The sequence below is a fragment of the Carlito syrichta genome, unplaced genomic scaffold, assembly GCF_000164805.1.
Source record: "Carlito syrichta isolate Samal-C Ts95f unplaced genomic scaffold, Tarsius_syrichta-2.0.1 Scaffold287988, whole genome shotgun sequence".
In the NCBI taxonomy this organism is placed as follows: Eukaryota; Metazoa; Chordata; class Mammalia; order Primates; family Tarsiidae; genus Carlito; species Carlito syrichta.
Genome location: NW_007232084.1, coordinates 228,811 through 243,178, shown reverse-complemented (window position 1 = coordinate 243,178; position 14,368 = coordinate 228,811). Strand labels below are relative to the sequence as shown.

The window sequence follows — 14,368 nt, the reverse complement described above, 5'->3', positions numbered from 1 at the left end:
CTCAGCCTCCCAAAGGTGCGGGATTACAGGCTGAGCCACCAAGCCCAGCTCATTTTCATTTTTTTGTAGAGACCAGGTCTCACTATGCTGCCCAGATTACTCCGGAACTCCTGGGCTCCAGCAGGAGCCCTCAGCCTCCCAAAGTGCTGGAATTACAAGCATGAGTTACCACACTGGTCTCACATACACTGCTCTTTTGGTCCTCAACACTGATGTGGATGGAGATATATCTCTAATAAAAAAAAAGCAAGGGCTCCTTCTGGATTTTAGCATCATAGTATGGTGGAGGTACTGATACGAATGCCTGGGGAGATTAAGAAGTGTACATCTATGCAATCATGAATGATGTAATGGTGCTGAAATGAATGAAAAGACATCTAAAGTCACCCGAAGGCATGATGAGTGCATCTGAAATCATGTGAAAAACACGCCACAGCTCCTCTTGTGATTTCTGAAACATCTCTTTGTTTAATCATATAATTATTTTCATCTTCCATTTATCATAAATAATCCACTTCATTACTTAACCAATCCTTTTGAAAAAAATTTTGGTATTTAGCATAAAGAAACATGGAATATCAGCCAGAGGTGTGCTAGTTTTAGACAGAATAGGGAAGAACTGAAAAAAAAAAAAATCCACCCCAAATTTTTAACACTTAGAAAAAACACATGTAAAGATCAACATTATCACCCTTTCAAAAAAAAAAATTAAATTTTGTAACAGCCATAAAAAAACCCAGGTGGAAAAATTAGTAAACATAATCTAATGTATTTCTTTCATAAATACATTGAGACAAAAATGAATGTATAAAACAGAGAGCTTGAAAGTGTTATAACAAAATATTCTAAGTTCTGAATAAGCATGAATTAAATCCCAGTAAACATGAATCAAAAATAAATTTTGATTTTTTTGTACCTTATGAAAAAATATGCCACAGCATTTGTGTAAAAAAAGAAATGGGCATAAGCATATCACTAAAGCCAATAAAGTTCACTATGTAAAGAAGATTATTTGAAAAAAAACCCCACATTTTTAAAGCAAAAGATAAAATGTTATCATAGCATTTTCAGTTGAATTTTATCCCATAAACACACCTAGTATAGGTGTTAGACAATAGAGGTAGATAAGTTGGGGGGGAAAGAATCAGTACTCTAATGCTAAGGAGAAGGATTTTTATGAAAGCTCAGATAGACAGACAGACATTTCCATTTACTCTGAAATTCAAAGAGTTTGTAGGAACAAGACATGAAAGCCTTTCTGTGCTCCATAGATAAGCATCAAAAATATCAAGCAAAATTACTGTAGTTTTAGACACAGCGAAATTCTTGATGACAGTGTGTACTACAGCCTGTTCAACATAGATTTTGGTATGGTCTGACAATGACCTTAACATTTACGCTGAGAATAAATCTTGTGAAATTTATAAGATTTAATGACATTGTCAAAAGATAAGAGCTGGTAGTAACAATAATAGAAAGATAGATAATAGATAACCTTGGTGGGTTTGTAAGAAATGATTTCTTTTGTTGTTGTGGGCAATAACAACAACACAACAAAAACAGCTGCTGAGGACACGGCGCGGCCTCCTTGAGACCTCGTACGCCAATATCGTCTGTCAAATCAAGAGAGGACACGGAGAGAGGATGTGACAGGATGGTGTGCAGGAAACACAGAAACACGCTCCTTGAGTTCTGTATGTTGCTTTCTTCTCTATTTGGGTCCAGCTAAAGTTCTTGCAGTCATAGCAGAAGCAAATATTGGACACTTCTTTGAAAGCTGATGCCTGATTGGGAACTAATTTTACTTGATATTTTGGTTAATGAATGGTTTTGCATTTTCTTTCCATCTGGTTAGACAGAATGTGTCTATGTAACATTTGTTTGCATCTGACCTTTATATTTTCATTTATTCTTAAAAGCAATATGATTTAACTTTTTCAAAAATGTTGCAAACATTTGTCAAATCTGCTAAGGAAGTTCTCATTAATAAATTGCCTCAAATGCCTTAAGTGTGCTTAATGCAAGGATGTAACAGGCTGCTTCTGGCTAAAAGGGGCAATTTGGAAAATGCCCAGCACCTCCGTGTAACAGGAAAGAAAAATGTTGGTTTGGAAAAATTCAGTTGTGGAATGTGAATTTAATCCATCATTAATTGCTGCTGCTTTCAAACTGATTGCAACACTTTTGTTTTATATTTGGCTGTTAAAAGTGTGCAAGTGTGTTGCAAAACAGGTAAGAAAAAAATTAAGAAACAAAGAGAAACAACATATTAAGATATAATTTAAAGACCCTGAAAACCAAATTGTATCATTTAACTCAAAACTTCACGTAATTCACTCATAACTCAAACACCAGGACCTTTCTTTGAAGCAGCTTATAATAAATTTAGGACATAAAACACCTCAGTTTCTTATGATGGGACTGAGGAATTTCTGTGTGGAAACAATTTGAAGGAATGTCTTAAAAAATGATGGCATGGAATGCAGGTATCTTGTTTTTCAGCATCTATTCGATCCGTGACCCCTGCTGAGTTGATAAGGAAGAGGCATGTCACAGTTGTAAGAAAAAAAAGAATCACACAGTAAATCAAAGTATGCGTGAATCAGACTTTGGAAATTTTCACTGTCATCAGAAGGGTATTTTCCTGATGGTGTGACCTCATTTCAAACATTACAGTAACGATCACCGAGTTGTATTGCACAAAAGCTGGTGCAGAGGAAGCATGTTTGCTTTTTTTGCCACTTACTATGACTGTCTCTAGCACTAGGAAAAAAATATCCTCAAAATTGTACCACCCCTGGCAGTAACCGACAAAGTATGTTTTGGAACAAACGCTCTTGTCAAAAATATTTTAAGGCACTTAAACAGGTATATCATATTTTTGTGTAAAAAAATAAAATATGCATTGAAGCAACATTCACATGTACAAGTCTTCAGAATTGTGTGTCTGTACAATCCTGTACATATATACATCATGGCAGAAGGTGTGGTTCCTTTGTTATACTGTTGGCCTTGTCAACTTCACGCCCTGCAAGAAAGGAAGCTGTGTTTCAGAGTTGGACAGTATCCATGAGCAAAGTGGAGGCATCCATGAACTCCCGACAGTTTATGCTAGTTCTAGAAGGAAGAAGAGGTCTACCCAGCGGCCTCATATAAGCAAGAATCCAAACCTCTGTATACAAACAGGTTGACCTACCCACCATGCTGGCCAGCAGACTTTATCACCCCCCCACCACCTCCCCACCACCTGGTTTGGCTACTCAGACAGTTCCCCTGTGTCCTAGATGGTACCTTTAGGACTTAGTTAGTATTGTCTGCAAAGCAGAGGAAGCACTTGTGGGTGCCCTGAGGAAGAGTCTTTGTATTTAGTTTAGTCATCTAATTTGATGGATACATATTCCAGGCCTTCTGGATTGTTCTAAATCAGCCAGTGACCCCTGGACTGGAGTGCTTTCTGTGCAACGAAAAAATGAACAATAGTGTCCAATTTAGTCTCCTTTTGAGAAATGCTTCTGTTACTCCCTAGAACAAGTTCCAGAGCTTTTAAACCTTTAGGAGAAAAATGTACTCATTAATTTACTGTTTTCTCTGGCTGGATAATATTGATAAGGATATCAATATTATATTCAGATTTTTAAATAATTTCCTCATTCTTTACCAAAATTTATATGTACAACTTCTGACTGACAATGCACATATTGATAAACATCAGCATAAATATAAATAGAAGTTTTCCAATGGGATAAATAGTAAAAGAAAGGAAAGAGGCCAGGTGTGGTGGCTCATGCCTGTAATCCCAGCACTTTGGGAGGCTGAGGCGAGAGGGTTGTTTGAGCCCAAGAGTTCGAGACCAGTCTGGGTAACATAGTGAGACCTTGTCTCTACAAAAGATCAAAAATTTAGTTGGGTATGGCCTATAGTCCCAGCTACTTGGGAGGCCGAGGAAGAAGGATTGCCTGAGCCTAGGAGGGCAAGGCTACAGTGAGCCATGATTATGTCACTGTACTCCCGTCAGCCATCAGGGCAACAGAATGAGATTCTGACTCAAAAAAAAACCAAAAAGAAAAAGAAAGAAAGAAAGAATGAATGAAAGGAACTTCGAGGAGGAGGCTAAGAGCCTGGAATGATCCCAGGATAAAACAGGAATCTGTTTTATGTGAACACATGTTGGATGAACTTCTCAGGTGAGATCTTGGGGGCTGAGAGTAAGCTTCTAAAAGTGATGTTACGTTGCTGTCTGGAGTGTCATCTTGGTGCTAGGAAAATCTTTTGGGGCCAAATTGACCAGTGTTGAAGTCCTAACTCCAGTGCTGAATGAACTCTCCACATGGCCTTGGGCTGCTCAATCCTCTGAGGCCTTTTTCTAACCTGTAAAATGGGAGAGCAAAGTCTGCAATGGACATCACTGCAGACAATGACAATAACAATAATTCCAGCAGCTAGCTTTGTCATAAGCCCACCACACCCCTCTATAGCTCTGGCATGTAGACATTATCACTAGTCTCACAGTACCAGAGGAACAGAGAGGTAAAGTACGCCTGCCCCAGGACACACAGTGAGCATGTGGTAGAGCTGGGGGCCTGAGCTCTGACCCAGAAAAGCTGACTCAAGATCCAGCCTCCCAACCAGGGAGAGGACGGGGTGTGCTTAGCACACACAGAGCTCAATAGGTGGTCCTGTGGCCATTCCAGTTTCAGGACACTGAGGTCATGACACAGGACACTTTGTTTTCGGGTGCCTGTTCTTCCCACATATCTCCTGATGATAGTCACTGACTCTTGGACAGACAAAAACAAGCCCTGATAGGTCCAAGTCACTAGGAAAGAGCCAGCTTTGTTGGTGCCACCATGTCATGTCATATGCATTATCTAAACCTCTTGTGAATCACCTGGTTTACTTATTTTGGTTGGTAATTTAGGAAATAATCAAATCTACAAATATCTGAGATGTAACAAGATTCGATGTATAGTGAAATTAACACTGAGTGGGCGCCTTTCCTGCTTATATTTTATTTTTTAATGCCCAAATATAGTTTTGCTGCACAAAGAAGTTATTATGTGTCTAGAAAGTTAAAAATAAAGCAGGCATTCTGGATACTAAATAGGATCTAATTTAAATTAAATTTAAAATTAAATGAAATAGGATTATAAACAAGATTCTATTATATTTAGAAAGGCACAGGCATATTTAGAAATCAGGACACACATGAAAGTGGGGTGAAGATGGCATGTACCAGAGTGGAGGAGGTATATACTTTGAATATATTTACTGAACCTTCACCCCATGCAATATGTACTTTGATATGAGTGAGCTAAAAAGAGCTTTTTATTTGCATGTTCATTGAGTCGAAGTCTCACCCAGGCTGGAGTGCAGTGGCACAATCACGGCTTGCCACAGCCTCAACCTCCTGGGCTCAAATGATACGCCTGCCTCAGTCTCCCAAGTAGCTGGGACTACAAGCGTGCACCACCACATGTGGCTAATGTTTTTGATTTTTTTGTAGAGACAAGGTCTCGCTATGTTGCCCAGACTGGTCTCGTACTCCTGGGTTCATGGGATCCTCCTGCCTCAGGCTCCCAAAGTGCTGGGTTGACAGGCATAAATCACCATGCTTGGCTTCTTATTTTTATTTTTTTGGGTAGAGATGGCTGTCTCTCTACGTTTCCCAGGCTGGTCTTGAACTCCTGGGCTCAAATGGTCCTCTCGCCTTGGCCTCCCAGAGTGCTGGGATTACAGGGGCGAGCTACTGTGCCTGGCAAAAAAGAGCTTGTTGAAACTGTATTTTAAATATAATCATCTTTTATAACAATTTAAAATATTTAACCCTGGGCCCTCTTGCTCAAATTGAAATGATCAATTTGACCACTATTATTGTTTTTTTTTTTTTTGAGTTGGAGTCTCACTCTGTCACCCAGACTGGAGTGCAGTGGCCGCTCCCAGCCACCGCAGCCTCAATCTGCTGGGCTCCGGCGATCCTTCCGCCTCAGCCTTCCGAGTAGCCGGAATTACAGGTGCACACTACCACGCCCGGCTGATTTTTTTGATTTATTGTAGAGATGAGGTCTCGCTGCCCAGGCGGGTCTCGAACCTGCGGGCTCATGCAATCCACTCACCCCAGCCTCCCAAAGGCGCGGGATTACAGGCTGAGCCACCGAGCCTGGCTATTATTGTATTTAATGAAGAAAATATATATTTGAGAATAAGAATATGCTAGCAAAAGCTAACATGTATGAACAGTTCAGATTTAGGAACATTTCAATCTAGTTTAGATCCAAATAAGATCTTTCTGGAGTCTCACCTTCTGCCGTGACACCATCCAAGACTTGATTGTTGGCACCAACACACTTCCCAGAAGAATCTGAGCTGGGTGGTACATAAGTAAGGGCACGGATATTAAGGAGAGATGCTCATGGCCCGCAAACACTATCTTCAGCATCGGAATTCCTGATGGACAGAGAAGACAGAAAACCTAGAGGCAAATTCCATCTGTCGTCTAATTAAAGATCCACTCCATTAAAATCAGAAGTTTGGTATAGGTTATTACCATATTTTCCCACGTGTATTCACAGAACTAACATGGGAAGGGCTCAAGTGAGTCACCAAGTCTTTCCATCTTCCTTTCACTACCTAAAGTTCTACCTCTAACTAGAACAGGTTAAAGTGAAAGGTGGTTGGTACTCGAGGGTACCGGTGTCTCTCACTGCAAATCAGCAGCCTGTCAAAAAGGAGAGAAGATTGCATGTCATGGTGTTGCCTTAAGAAGGCTGAAAAAAAATTGGTAAGGGAGAGGTTAACAAACCGATCTCTTCTTGTTTAGAAGTGAGACAGTCTGTTGGTCTTTAGGGACCAGTTCAAGGCTGATTCCAGTTCAAGGCTTCAAAGTTTGCTTTTGAGAGTTGAGTGAATATGGTGAGATAACGTATGGTATACACTGCTAAAAGTAGGAGGCTACTTTAGTGAACTGAACATTAATACGTTCCCTTGAACACTGCACTTTTCCTTTTGGCCAAGGATTGCAAAGTGCTTTACAATCATCAAGCAAGGCTCATATAATTTTGTGTATAGCAGTGAATTGCAAAATTAGGGCTGAGTGTTTAAACTCCACAGTAGATGTCTTAATGGAACTCAAATAAGTGAATACTGCTTCGTGAGTCTACTGTTGAACCAAAGGCAGGGTGTGCATGTTTTGTAAGCAGTTGCCTACAGAGCAAACCTTTCAAAGTTCTGTAACTAACAAAACTCAGATACTAGCAGTTTAACTGTTACCCCCAATTGTTTTAACATGGCCATGGTCTTTAGAGTTGCTATGTGAATGTATCAGCTTTTTCAACGGAATAGCTGATAGCCTGGCTTCCTTCTTGCTTCTCTGAGAATGGCCTTTGAAAAGGACCCAAGCTCCTAAACATGTACAATGATGGTGCATAAATAACTTTTTATTATAACACAACAAGGAAGGCTTGGCTTTTTCAATTATTTTTACCCTCCAATAAATTTCAGACCTTTATGCAAAAATGTACTTCATGGCTGCTTTCTTTTTCACAGCCTCGCAAATCATGGCCATAAACTGAAAACACTTAACCCTTCCCACACATAAAGTCTTTCTTAGAGCTTCCAAAGTACATGCGGAGATTGTGCAGTTTCTGTCTTCATACTAATACGAAAAACAAAAGGATAAGCTTTCAAACAATGACCTTTACAAATCAATTTCTTTTTCTTAATAACAAACTTTAAAAATCCATTTATTGTGGAGAAGCAGCATCCAATTCTATAGTTTTGGAAAGTTATTATGATGATTTCTCAACCTTTCCAAGAAAGGTTGATCTTTCCTTGGCCCAAAGCGATGATGCTAAGAAATTGGGGGTGGGGGCAGAATAAAAATGAGGAAAGAGAGCAGGAGACAGAAATGTGAAGAGATTTTGTCCCTAAAAATGATCAGAGCAGGATTTTCTGACCCCAAATTCGAGGATCAGGACTGCTGGGCTAAATCACCTGAGTGATCCCTTCTTGGCAAAGAATCTGGCCTGTGTCATTCTTCAGCTTAAGAGGGCTCAGAAGGGAAGCCAGAGACAGTCCCAGGTGCTGCTGCTACAATAAGTAAACAAAAAATGGATTGCAAAACATGCAAGATATTAAATGCAAGCAACATCAGAAATTCACTGGAATGCCATACAGCAGTATCTAGAGGTGGCCATGGTAACGATCATCGATCATTGCCATTAGTATGTGCCCTGTGCTTCCTCCACATCGCCCTCTGCCGAAAGCCTTTCCCTCGAAACTGTCCCGCACCCCATGACAACCTTGTGAGGTCAGGGAAAAAGAATCATATTCACCATGTTGCTGATGAGAAAACCAAAGCACCTCGTGGTCAGGAAACTTCCCCCATGGTCAACTCTACATTGCAATGCAGGCAGCCTGAATTTCCCACTCTCTGGATCGGATTGGGTCAGTTCAAGATGCCATGGGCACTGCAGCTGCAGTGAGGCAGAAGAGGGCCTGGTGTGCAAAAAGCTTTTGAGTCCAGGCATCCTTTTGTGTTTCATTCCCCATGGAGCCTGCCAGAAGCACTTGCAGGGACAGCAGACTTCATCAGACTCCCTGCTCCCCACACCAAGGATGTCTCTGTAATTTCACATGGGTGAAAAAGGGGCTGCCTCAATAGTGGCAAGGGAGCCAAGGGTTCAAAGACAGCCACATCCTGACCTTCAAGAAGCTTCTGGTAGATAAATGACTCCCCACCTTCTTTGGACCCTAATGTCCAGTTGTAATAAACATTGGTAGTCCTGGTCAGCTGCTCCCTGCAAGGTTCGGCCAATCAGGACACTAGAGGAAGGCTAGAGAGGGAGGAGGAATTTCTCCCTGGTGCCTGGGCTTCCTGCCAGCGACAGCATCTTCCCTGGGGTAGGGGCTTTCAGTTTCTGAGAACCCCAACTTCTTCCCTTTGACTCCAACTCCAGCCACTTCCTGCAGTCATTACTCCCATGTTGCCTCACTGTCTCCTTTTCCAGTTCCAGTTTTCCAACACGATTTCATCAACTCCTGATATTGAAAGGGTGGCTTCTGCTTTTCTGACAGACCCTGGTGGCCCTTCTCCGCCTTGTGTGACAGTCATTCTCCTTACTTGAAAAGTGAAGAAACTCACGATGACTTGGAGCTGCTGCAGGTATCTGTCCAATTACCTGGGAATTGGTCCCTGTAGTATCTTCTTGCTGGTCATTAAGCAAATTTCCTATCACTAACCCCTCTCCGAGTGACTAATGTTAAAAGAGGATTAAAAATAATATATCGGAGGACAAAAAAACCTCAGTTCCCAGAGGTTAAGGCCCAAGCCCCTTTCACGTGTCCTCTCTCTGTCACTTTCACATGGTGGACTCACAAGTCAATCACTTGGCAAGGGGTGGCGCATTTCAGTGACTCAAGTCACGTTATCTGTTTTGGGAAACTTTACTTTCCCTTGGACTTAAAGTCTACCTTACTTTTCTTTTGTGTGTGTGTGTGTGTGTGTGTGTGTGTGTGTGTGTGTGTGTGTGTTGGAGTATCACTCTGTTGCCCAAGCTGGAGTGCAGTGGCACGCTCACGGCCACTGCAGTCTTGACCTGCTGGACTTAGGTGATCCTTCTACCTCAGTCTTTCAAGTAGCTGCGACTACAGGCATGCACCACTACATCTGGCTAATTTTTTGATTTTATTGTAGAAATGAGGTCTCACCAAGTTGCCCAGGCTGGTCTCGAACCCATAGATTCAGGCAATCCTCTCACCTCGGCCTCCCAACTTGCTGGGATTATAGGAGTGAGCCACTGCGCCCGCCCTACCTTACTTTTCAATCATTGAACCATCTTTGTAATTATTTGAGCTGCGTCTAGATCTTCTGTTTAGCTTTCTTTCTTCCTGCTTTCTTTCAGCTTCTTTCCTACTTCCCCTCCCCATAGTCCCAGCAGAGCTTCCACATGGCACATTTTCATTCTCTCCAAGGTCAGGGTACAAAGAGAGGCTGCGATAAGCAGAGTAAGAGTTAGCCTTCCCATGTTCCAGGGTTCCATGTTATGGTGGCATCACTCAGAGGTGGTAAGTTTCATGTGCTATGGTGGCGATCACTCAGAGGCGGTGAGTTTCCTGTCTCTGTTTTAAGGCTTCTTTGCTGTTGTCCAGCACTGTCCGGATGACAACTGAAAACTCAGTAGACAGAGCTTGGGAACCTGCTAACAGTCACTGAGCTCACCATACTGTGATTTCTGTTAGCTGACCATGAATTTGGCAAAATTGGCTCTTCGAGGAAAATCAGAGACAATCAGCTGTACCTCTTATTCCAGAAGCCAATGTAATGCACCCTCTTTTGTCCTCTTCACTCATTCATTTGATAATTAACTTGATCACTCACTCATTCACTTAGCAGTTATATAATTGATCAATCTCTCTGTGGAAGGACTAGGCATGCCAGAAAGCAGTATATGACATAATCCTGCATTTAGTGACTTACTGGGCACATGGGAGACACTTCCGTCCTTGTCACCTCTTTTCACACCTCCATCCCCATCACTTTACTTCCGGTGATCTTCCCACACGGTCTCCGAATCGGTCTCTCTACCTCCAGGCTTGTCCTGTCAATCCATTTTCCACTCTGTGACCAGAGTGAACATTCAAAAGTGCAAATCTGATCATGTCAAATCACATAGAAGCACACCACATGGGAGAGACCCCTAAGTGTGGCATAAGAGGACTTCGTGACCTGGCCTCTGAATTTTGCTTTTTCCTGCTAAATCCTCTACTCTTCAACCTCTTCACTCCAGCCACAGCAGGCACGTTGAGGCTCCTCCTCCATCCTTGCTCATGTACCAGGCACCTGAGCTCCTTCTGCCTGGACCGCCTGCCACCCCATCCTTGACCTGTTCAACTCCTCTGTATCGTTGGCCCTCAGTACCTAGGTTGCCTTCTCCATGAAGTGCCCAGGCTGGTCTTGGGTCCTTTCTGCCCCGTGCTTACCACCCCTCGGGCATTTCAGCCTCCCTTGGCTACCTGCTTCTTGTGGGTCTCCCTTAGCAAGCGATACGCTTCTGAGGGTCACGACTGCTTCCTCTTCATCTCCTAGCACTTGGTAGAGGCTCAAGGGGAGTGTGGTGAGTGAACGAGTTTGTATTTTTCCCAACTCCATCATAAAGTCATTGTGAAGACCATCACTCCATTTCTACTATATTCGCTAATTAGGAAAAAAAGTAATCATTTAAAAACCCAAACAAACTTACTAGAAAGAGTTTCCCTTTTAAAGTAAAATTTAAATATGGGACTCTTTTCATCTTGCTATCACTGCAGTAATATAAATGAAGCAAATTAATTTTAATGCTCCCAGGTACTGATTCTGTGTCACCATGGTTGACAGGATTCAACTAGACTTTATGAGATGGCATTTGACTTTATGGAAGTGAACACTATGCACGCATTTACAATTTTACAGGGACTTTAAGCTGTCATGCTGAAAAATGTTTATAAAACATTAATCAAAAAATGCCTCTTTAATACAATGCATTGTCTGAAAGATGTTAGAAGGCGCATATTGTAAATGGATTCTTTTTCTGACTAAAGTAATTTCCACCAAAAGCATTTCCCCATTGCTCTACAAGTATACTGTGTGGAGAGATAAAGAGCACTCTCCCAGCACATTACTACCTGATCCAAACACTTGGGAAATCACTAATGTACAGCATGCCATATTTCCATGTCACACATGACACATTTGTCTAAAATTATCCAACAGAGTTTGACACTGCAGCATATTCCATAAGCACAGCTTTCAACTGACATCTGCCAAGTAGGAACTTCAAGTAAGAGCTTTCTTCTTCTAACAAGCAAGTAAGGGTTTTCTTTTATCCTATACCCAGGATGGAAAGGATAAAACAATATGTACAAGCACAAGTTTTTTTTTTCTATTTTAAATATGCTTATTTTATGTTCTCTGAATTAAAAAATTCCCTTTGTATCAGCGTGCAAGCTTCAACAATAACTACTTTCTATTGGATGGACAGTTTTTTCATTTTTCCTTGAGAAACAGACATTTTTCTTCTTATATTAAATACGGACTTTTATTTAACTTCCACCGAAGGCTGCTCTATTGTTCACAATATAAAAATTATCTACTTTACGTGATTTTTCAGAGTTTACTTATGTAGGTGCACAATGCTCCTGTTCATTCATTCATTTACCCAAAAATACATTTTGGGTTATGTGTGAATTACTCTTCTGGGTGGTAGAAATATAAGGAGAATAACCCAGATAAGGTCTCTGCGCTCTTGGATGCAGCTTTCTGGTGGCTCTTGTCAGTGTCCTACCCTCCAGCCCCTCATGGCCCCCCGAGCCTCTACTGTCACTAGCTTACCCACTTTCTATGACTCAAACATTGGGGATCATCTTTGACAAATCCTGTCTCCCCCCAGATTAAGTCACTAAATTCTACAGATTCTTTCCTCATGTGCCATTCTTTTCGCCCCTCCATTTTCACTGCCATCTTCCTAATTCAGCTCCTCAGAAAATCAAGCCATGGTTACATTCATAGCAGCCTGACATAACTCCCCGTCTTCAGACTCTTCTCTCATCTATCCTACAAATCACAGCAAGATTAATCTTCTCCAAGCCCACATTAATTAAAGACAATACCCTGCTCCAGAACTGCAATGACTTTCCAATACCCATTCATCAAATTCTCTACCTATTCAACTTCAGTAAAACATGATTATTACTACTACCATTTTGCAAGTGCAATACTAAGTGCTTTGCCTGCATTATCTCACTTAATTCTTACTATAGTCCTATGAAGTAGGTGGCAGTTTTCCCACTTAAAGATGAGAAACTGAGGTTTAATGCTGAATGTCATACATCTGGTATGCAGTAGAGGTGAATTGGATCCCAGTGCATATATTTATTTTTTCTTTCTTTTTTTTTTTTTTGTCAGAGTCTTACTCTGTCACCCAGGCTGGAGTGCAGTGGCATGATCCCGGCTACCACAGCCTCTACCTGCTGGGCTCAGGCCATCCTTCCGCCTAAGTCTTCCAAGTAGCTGAGACTTCAGGCATGTGCCACCACACCTGGCTAAATGTTTGATTTTTTTGTAGAGACAAGGGCTTGCTATGTTGCCCAGGTTCAAGCAATCCTCTCCCCTTGGCCTCCCAAAGTGTTGGGATTACAGGCGTGAGCCTCCATGCCTGGCGTCATATTTACTTTTAATCACTAAGCTGTGTTAATGTCATTAAACCAAACTTCCACTTGTCAACTGCTGTCACAACTCAGGCCTAGCTTATCTTTGTAAATAAAAGCTGATCCCTGCCTGGATCTTGGCCTTTCTGTCCATGTACCAAAATCCCATGGGTTCACTGAGGCTCAGTTTTATATTTTCCTCCACCATGAAGGTGGTCTTCCTATTGACTTCTTCATACTTTGAAGAATAAAGGCACTTTTCCTAATTGCATCATGTAATTTTGCATTTGATTATGTTGCTGTATTTCCTTTTATGTAGGTTTTGTTTTCTTCGGAGCATAGGCAAAGTATTATATTTTTATTTTAATCCCCTGCAATGTTCAAGCACAGGGCTCTTACTCAATATATACATGACTGATTGTTTAAGTACAGATGCTAAAGTAATGTGAAAGAGATAGAATTTAGAAAAAAAACTAGTGGCTTCACTAGACTTTAAGGAGAATGTATTCACATGCTCCTCTGGGAGGGGATTATATTTCACTGGGCAAAAGTACATTTGATATGGCAGGAAGGAAAGAAACTGGACTGACCAAGAAACACACAATTTGAAATGAGTATTGAAGTATGGAATAAGAGAGATACTGGGGGTGCCAAAATATGTACACACATTTTAAGTGATTTTATCTCTGTATTACTTTTAGTTTGCTGTAATCAGAAGTGTCTTGATGCTGGTGGTAACCACTTGAACACCTCTTACAATTACAGAAGTCAAACGTGACTTGTATTCGTCTTTTGTTATTGGCATATACTGGGTATTACAGTTTTAATACAGTTTTTCCTTTCTTAAAATGTGTATACTTTTTTTGGCACCCTCTGTATATTGAAAAACACCCCCCTTTTGTTTAAGACTAATATTGCCTTTGCTTTCCTACTTAGCTATGAGATAGTCTACACTGATCACCTAGATCATTTCCTGTCTTTCAAAGATTCACTCGCCTGAATTCACATGACTTGTTTTCCATTTAAATGTTTTCTCAGACTCTTCACTGTGTTCTGGAAAGAGCTGCTGGCAAATCTGGAATCCAGTTGCTCCTCTCTTAAGTTGCCATGGTGATTTCCTACTTTAGTTTTTTCTTGGTTAGAAACATCCATAAGTTTACTATCCAAATGTCCTAATGTTGTTACTTAA

The 14,368-nt window shown here is 41.2% G+C and overlaps 1 protein-coding gene across 1 annotated transcript in view; it reads right to left on the bottom strand.

Moving 5' to 3' along the window:
- Positions 1-446: 446 nt before the first annotated feature.
- Positions 447-14,368, bottom strand: part of LOC103255280 (sodium/bile acid cotransporter 7) — a 76,348-nt gene continuing 62,426 nt past the window's right edge. The window contains exons 6-7 of the mRNA XM_008053246.1: positions 6,299-6,444; positions 447-3,028 (exon numbers count right to left, since the gene is read on the bottom strand). Coding sequence (XP_008051437.1) covers positions 2,999-3,028; positions 6,299-6,444 — 176 coding nt within the window. The 3' untranslated portion in view covers positions 447-2,998. The remainder of the gene's footprint in view (positions 3,029-6,298; positions 6,445-14,368) is intronic.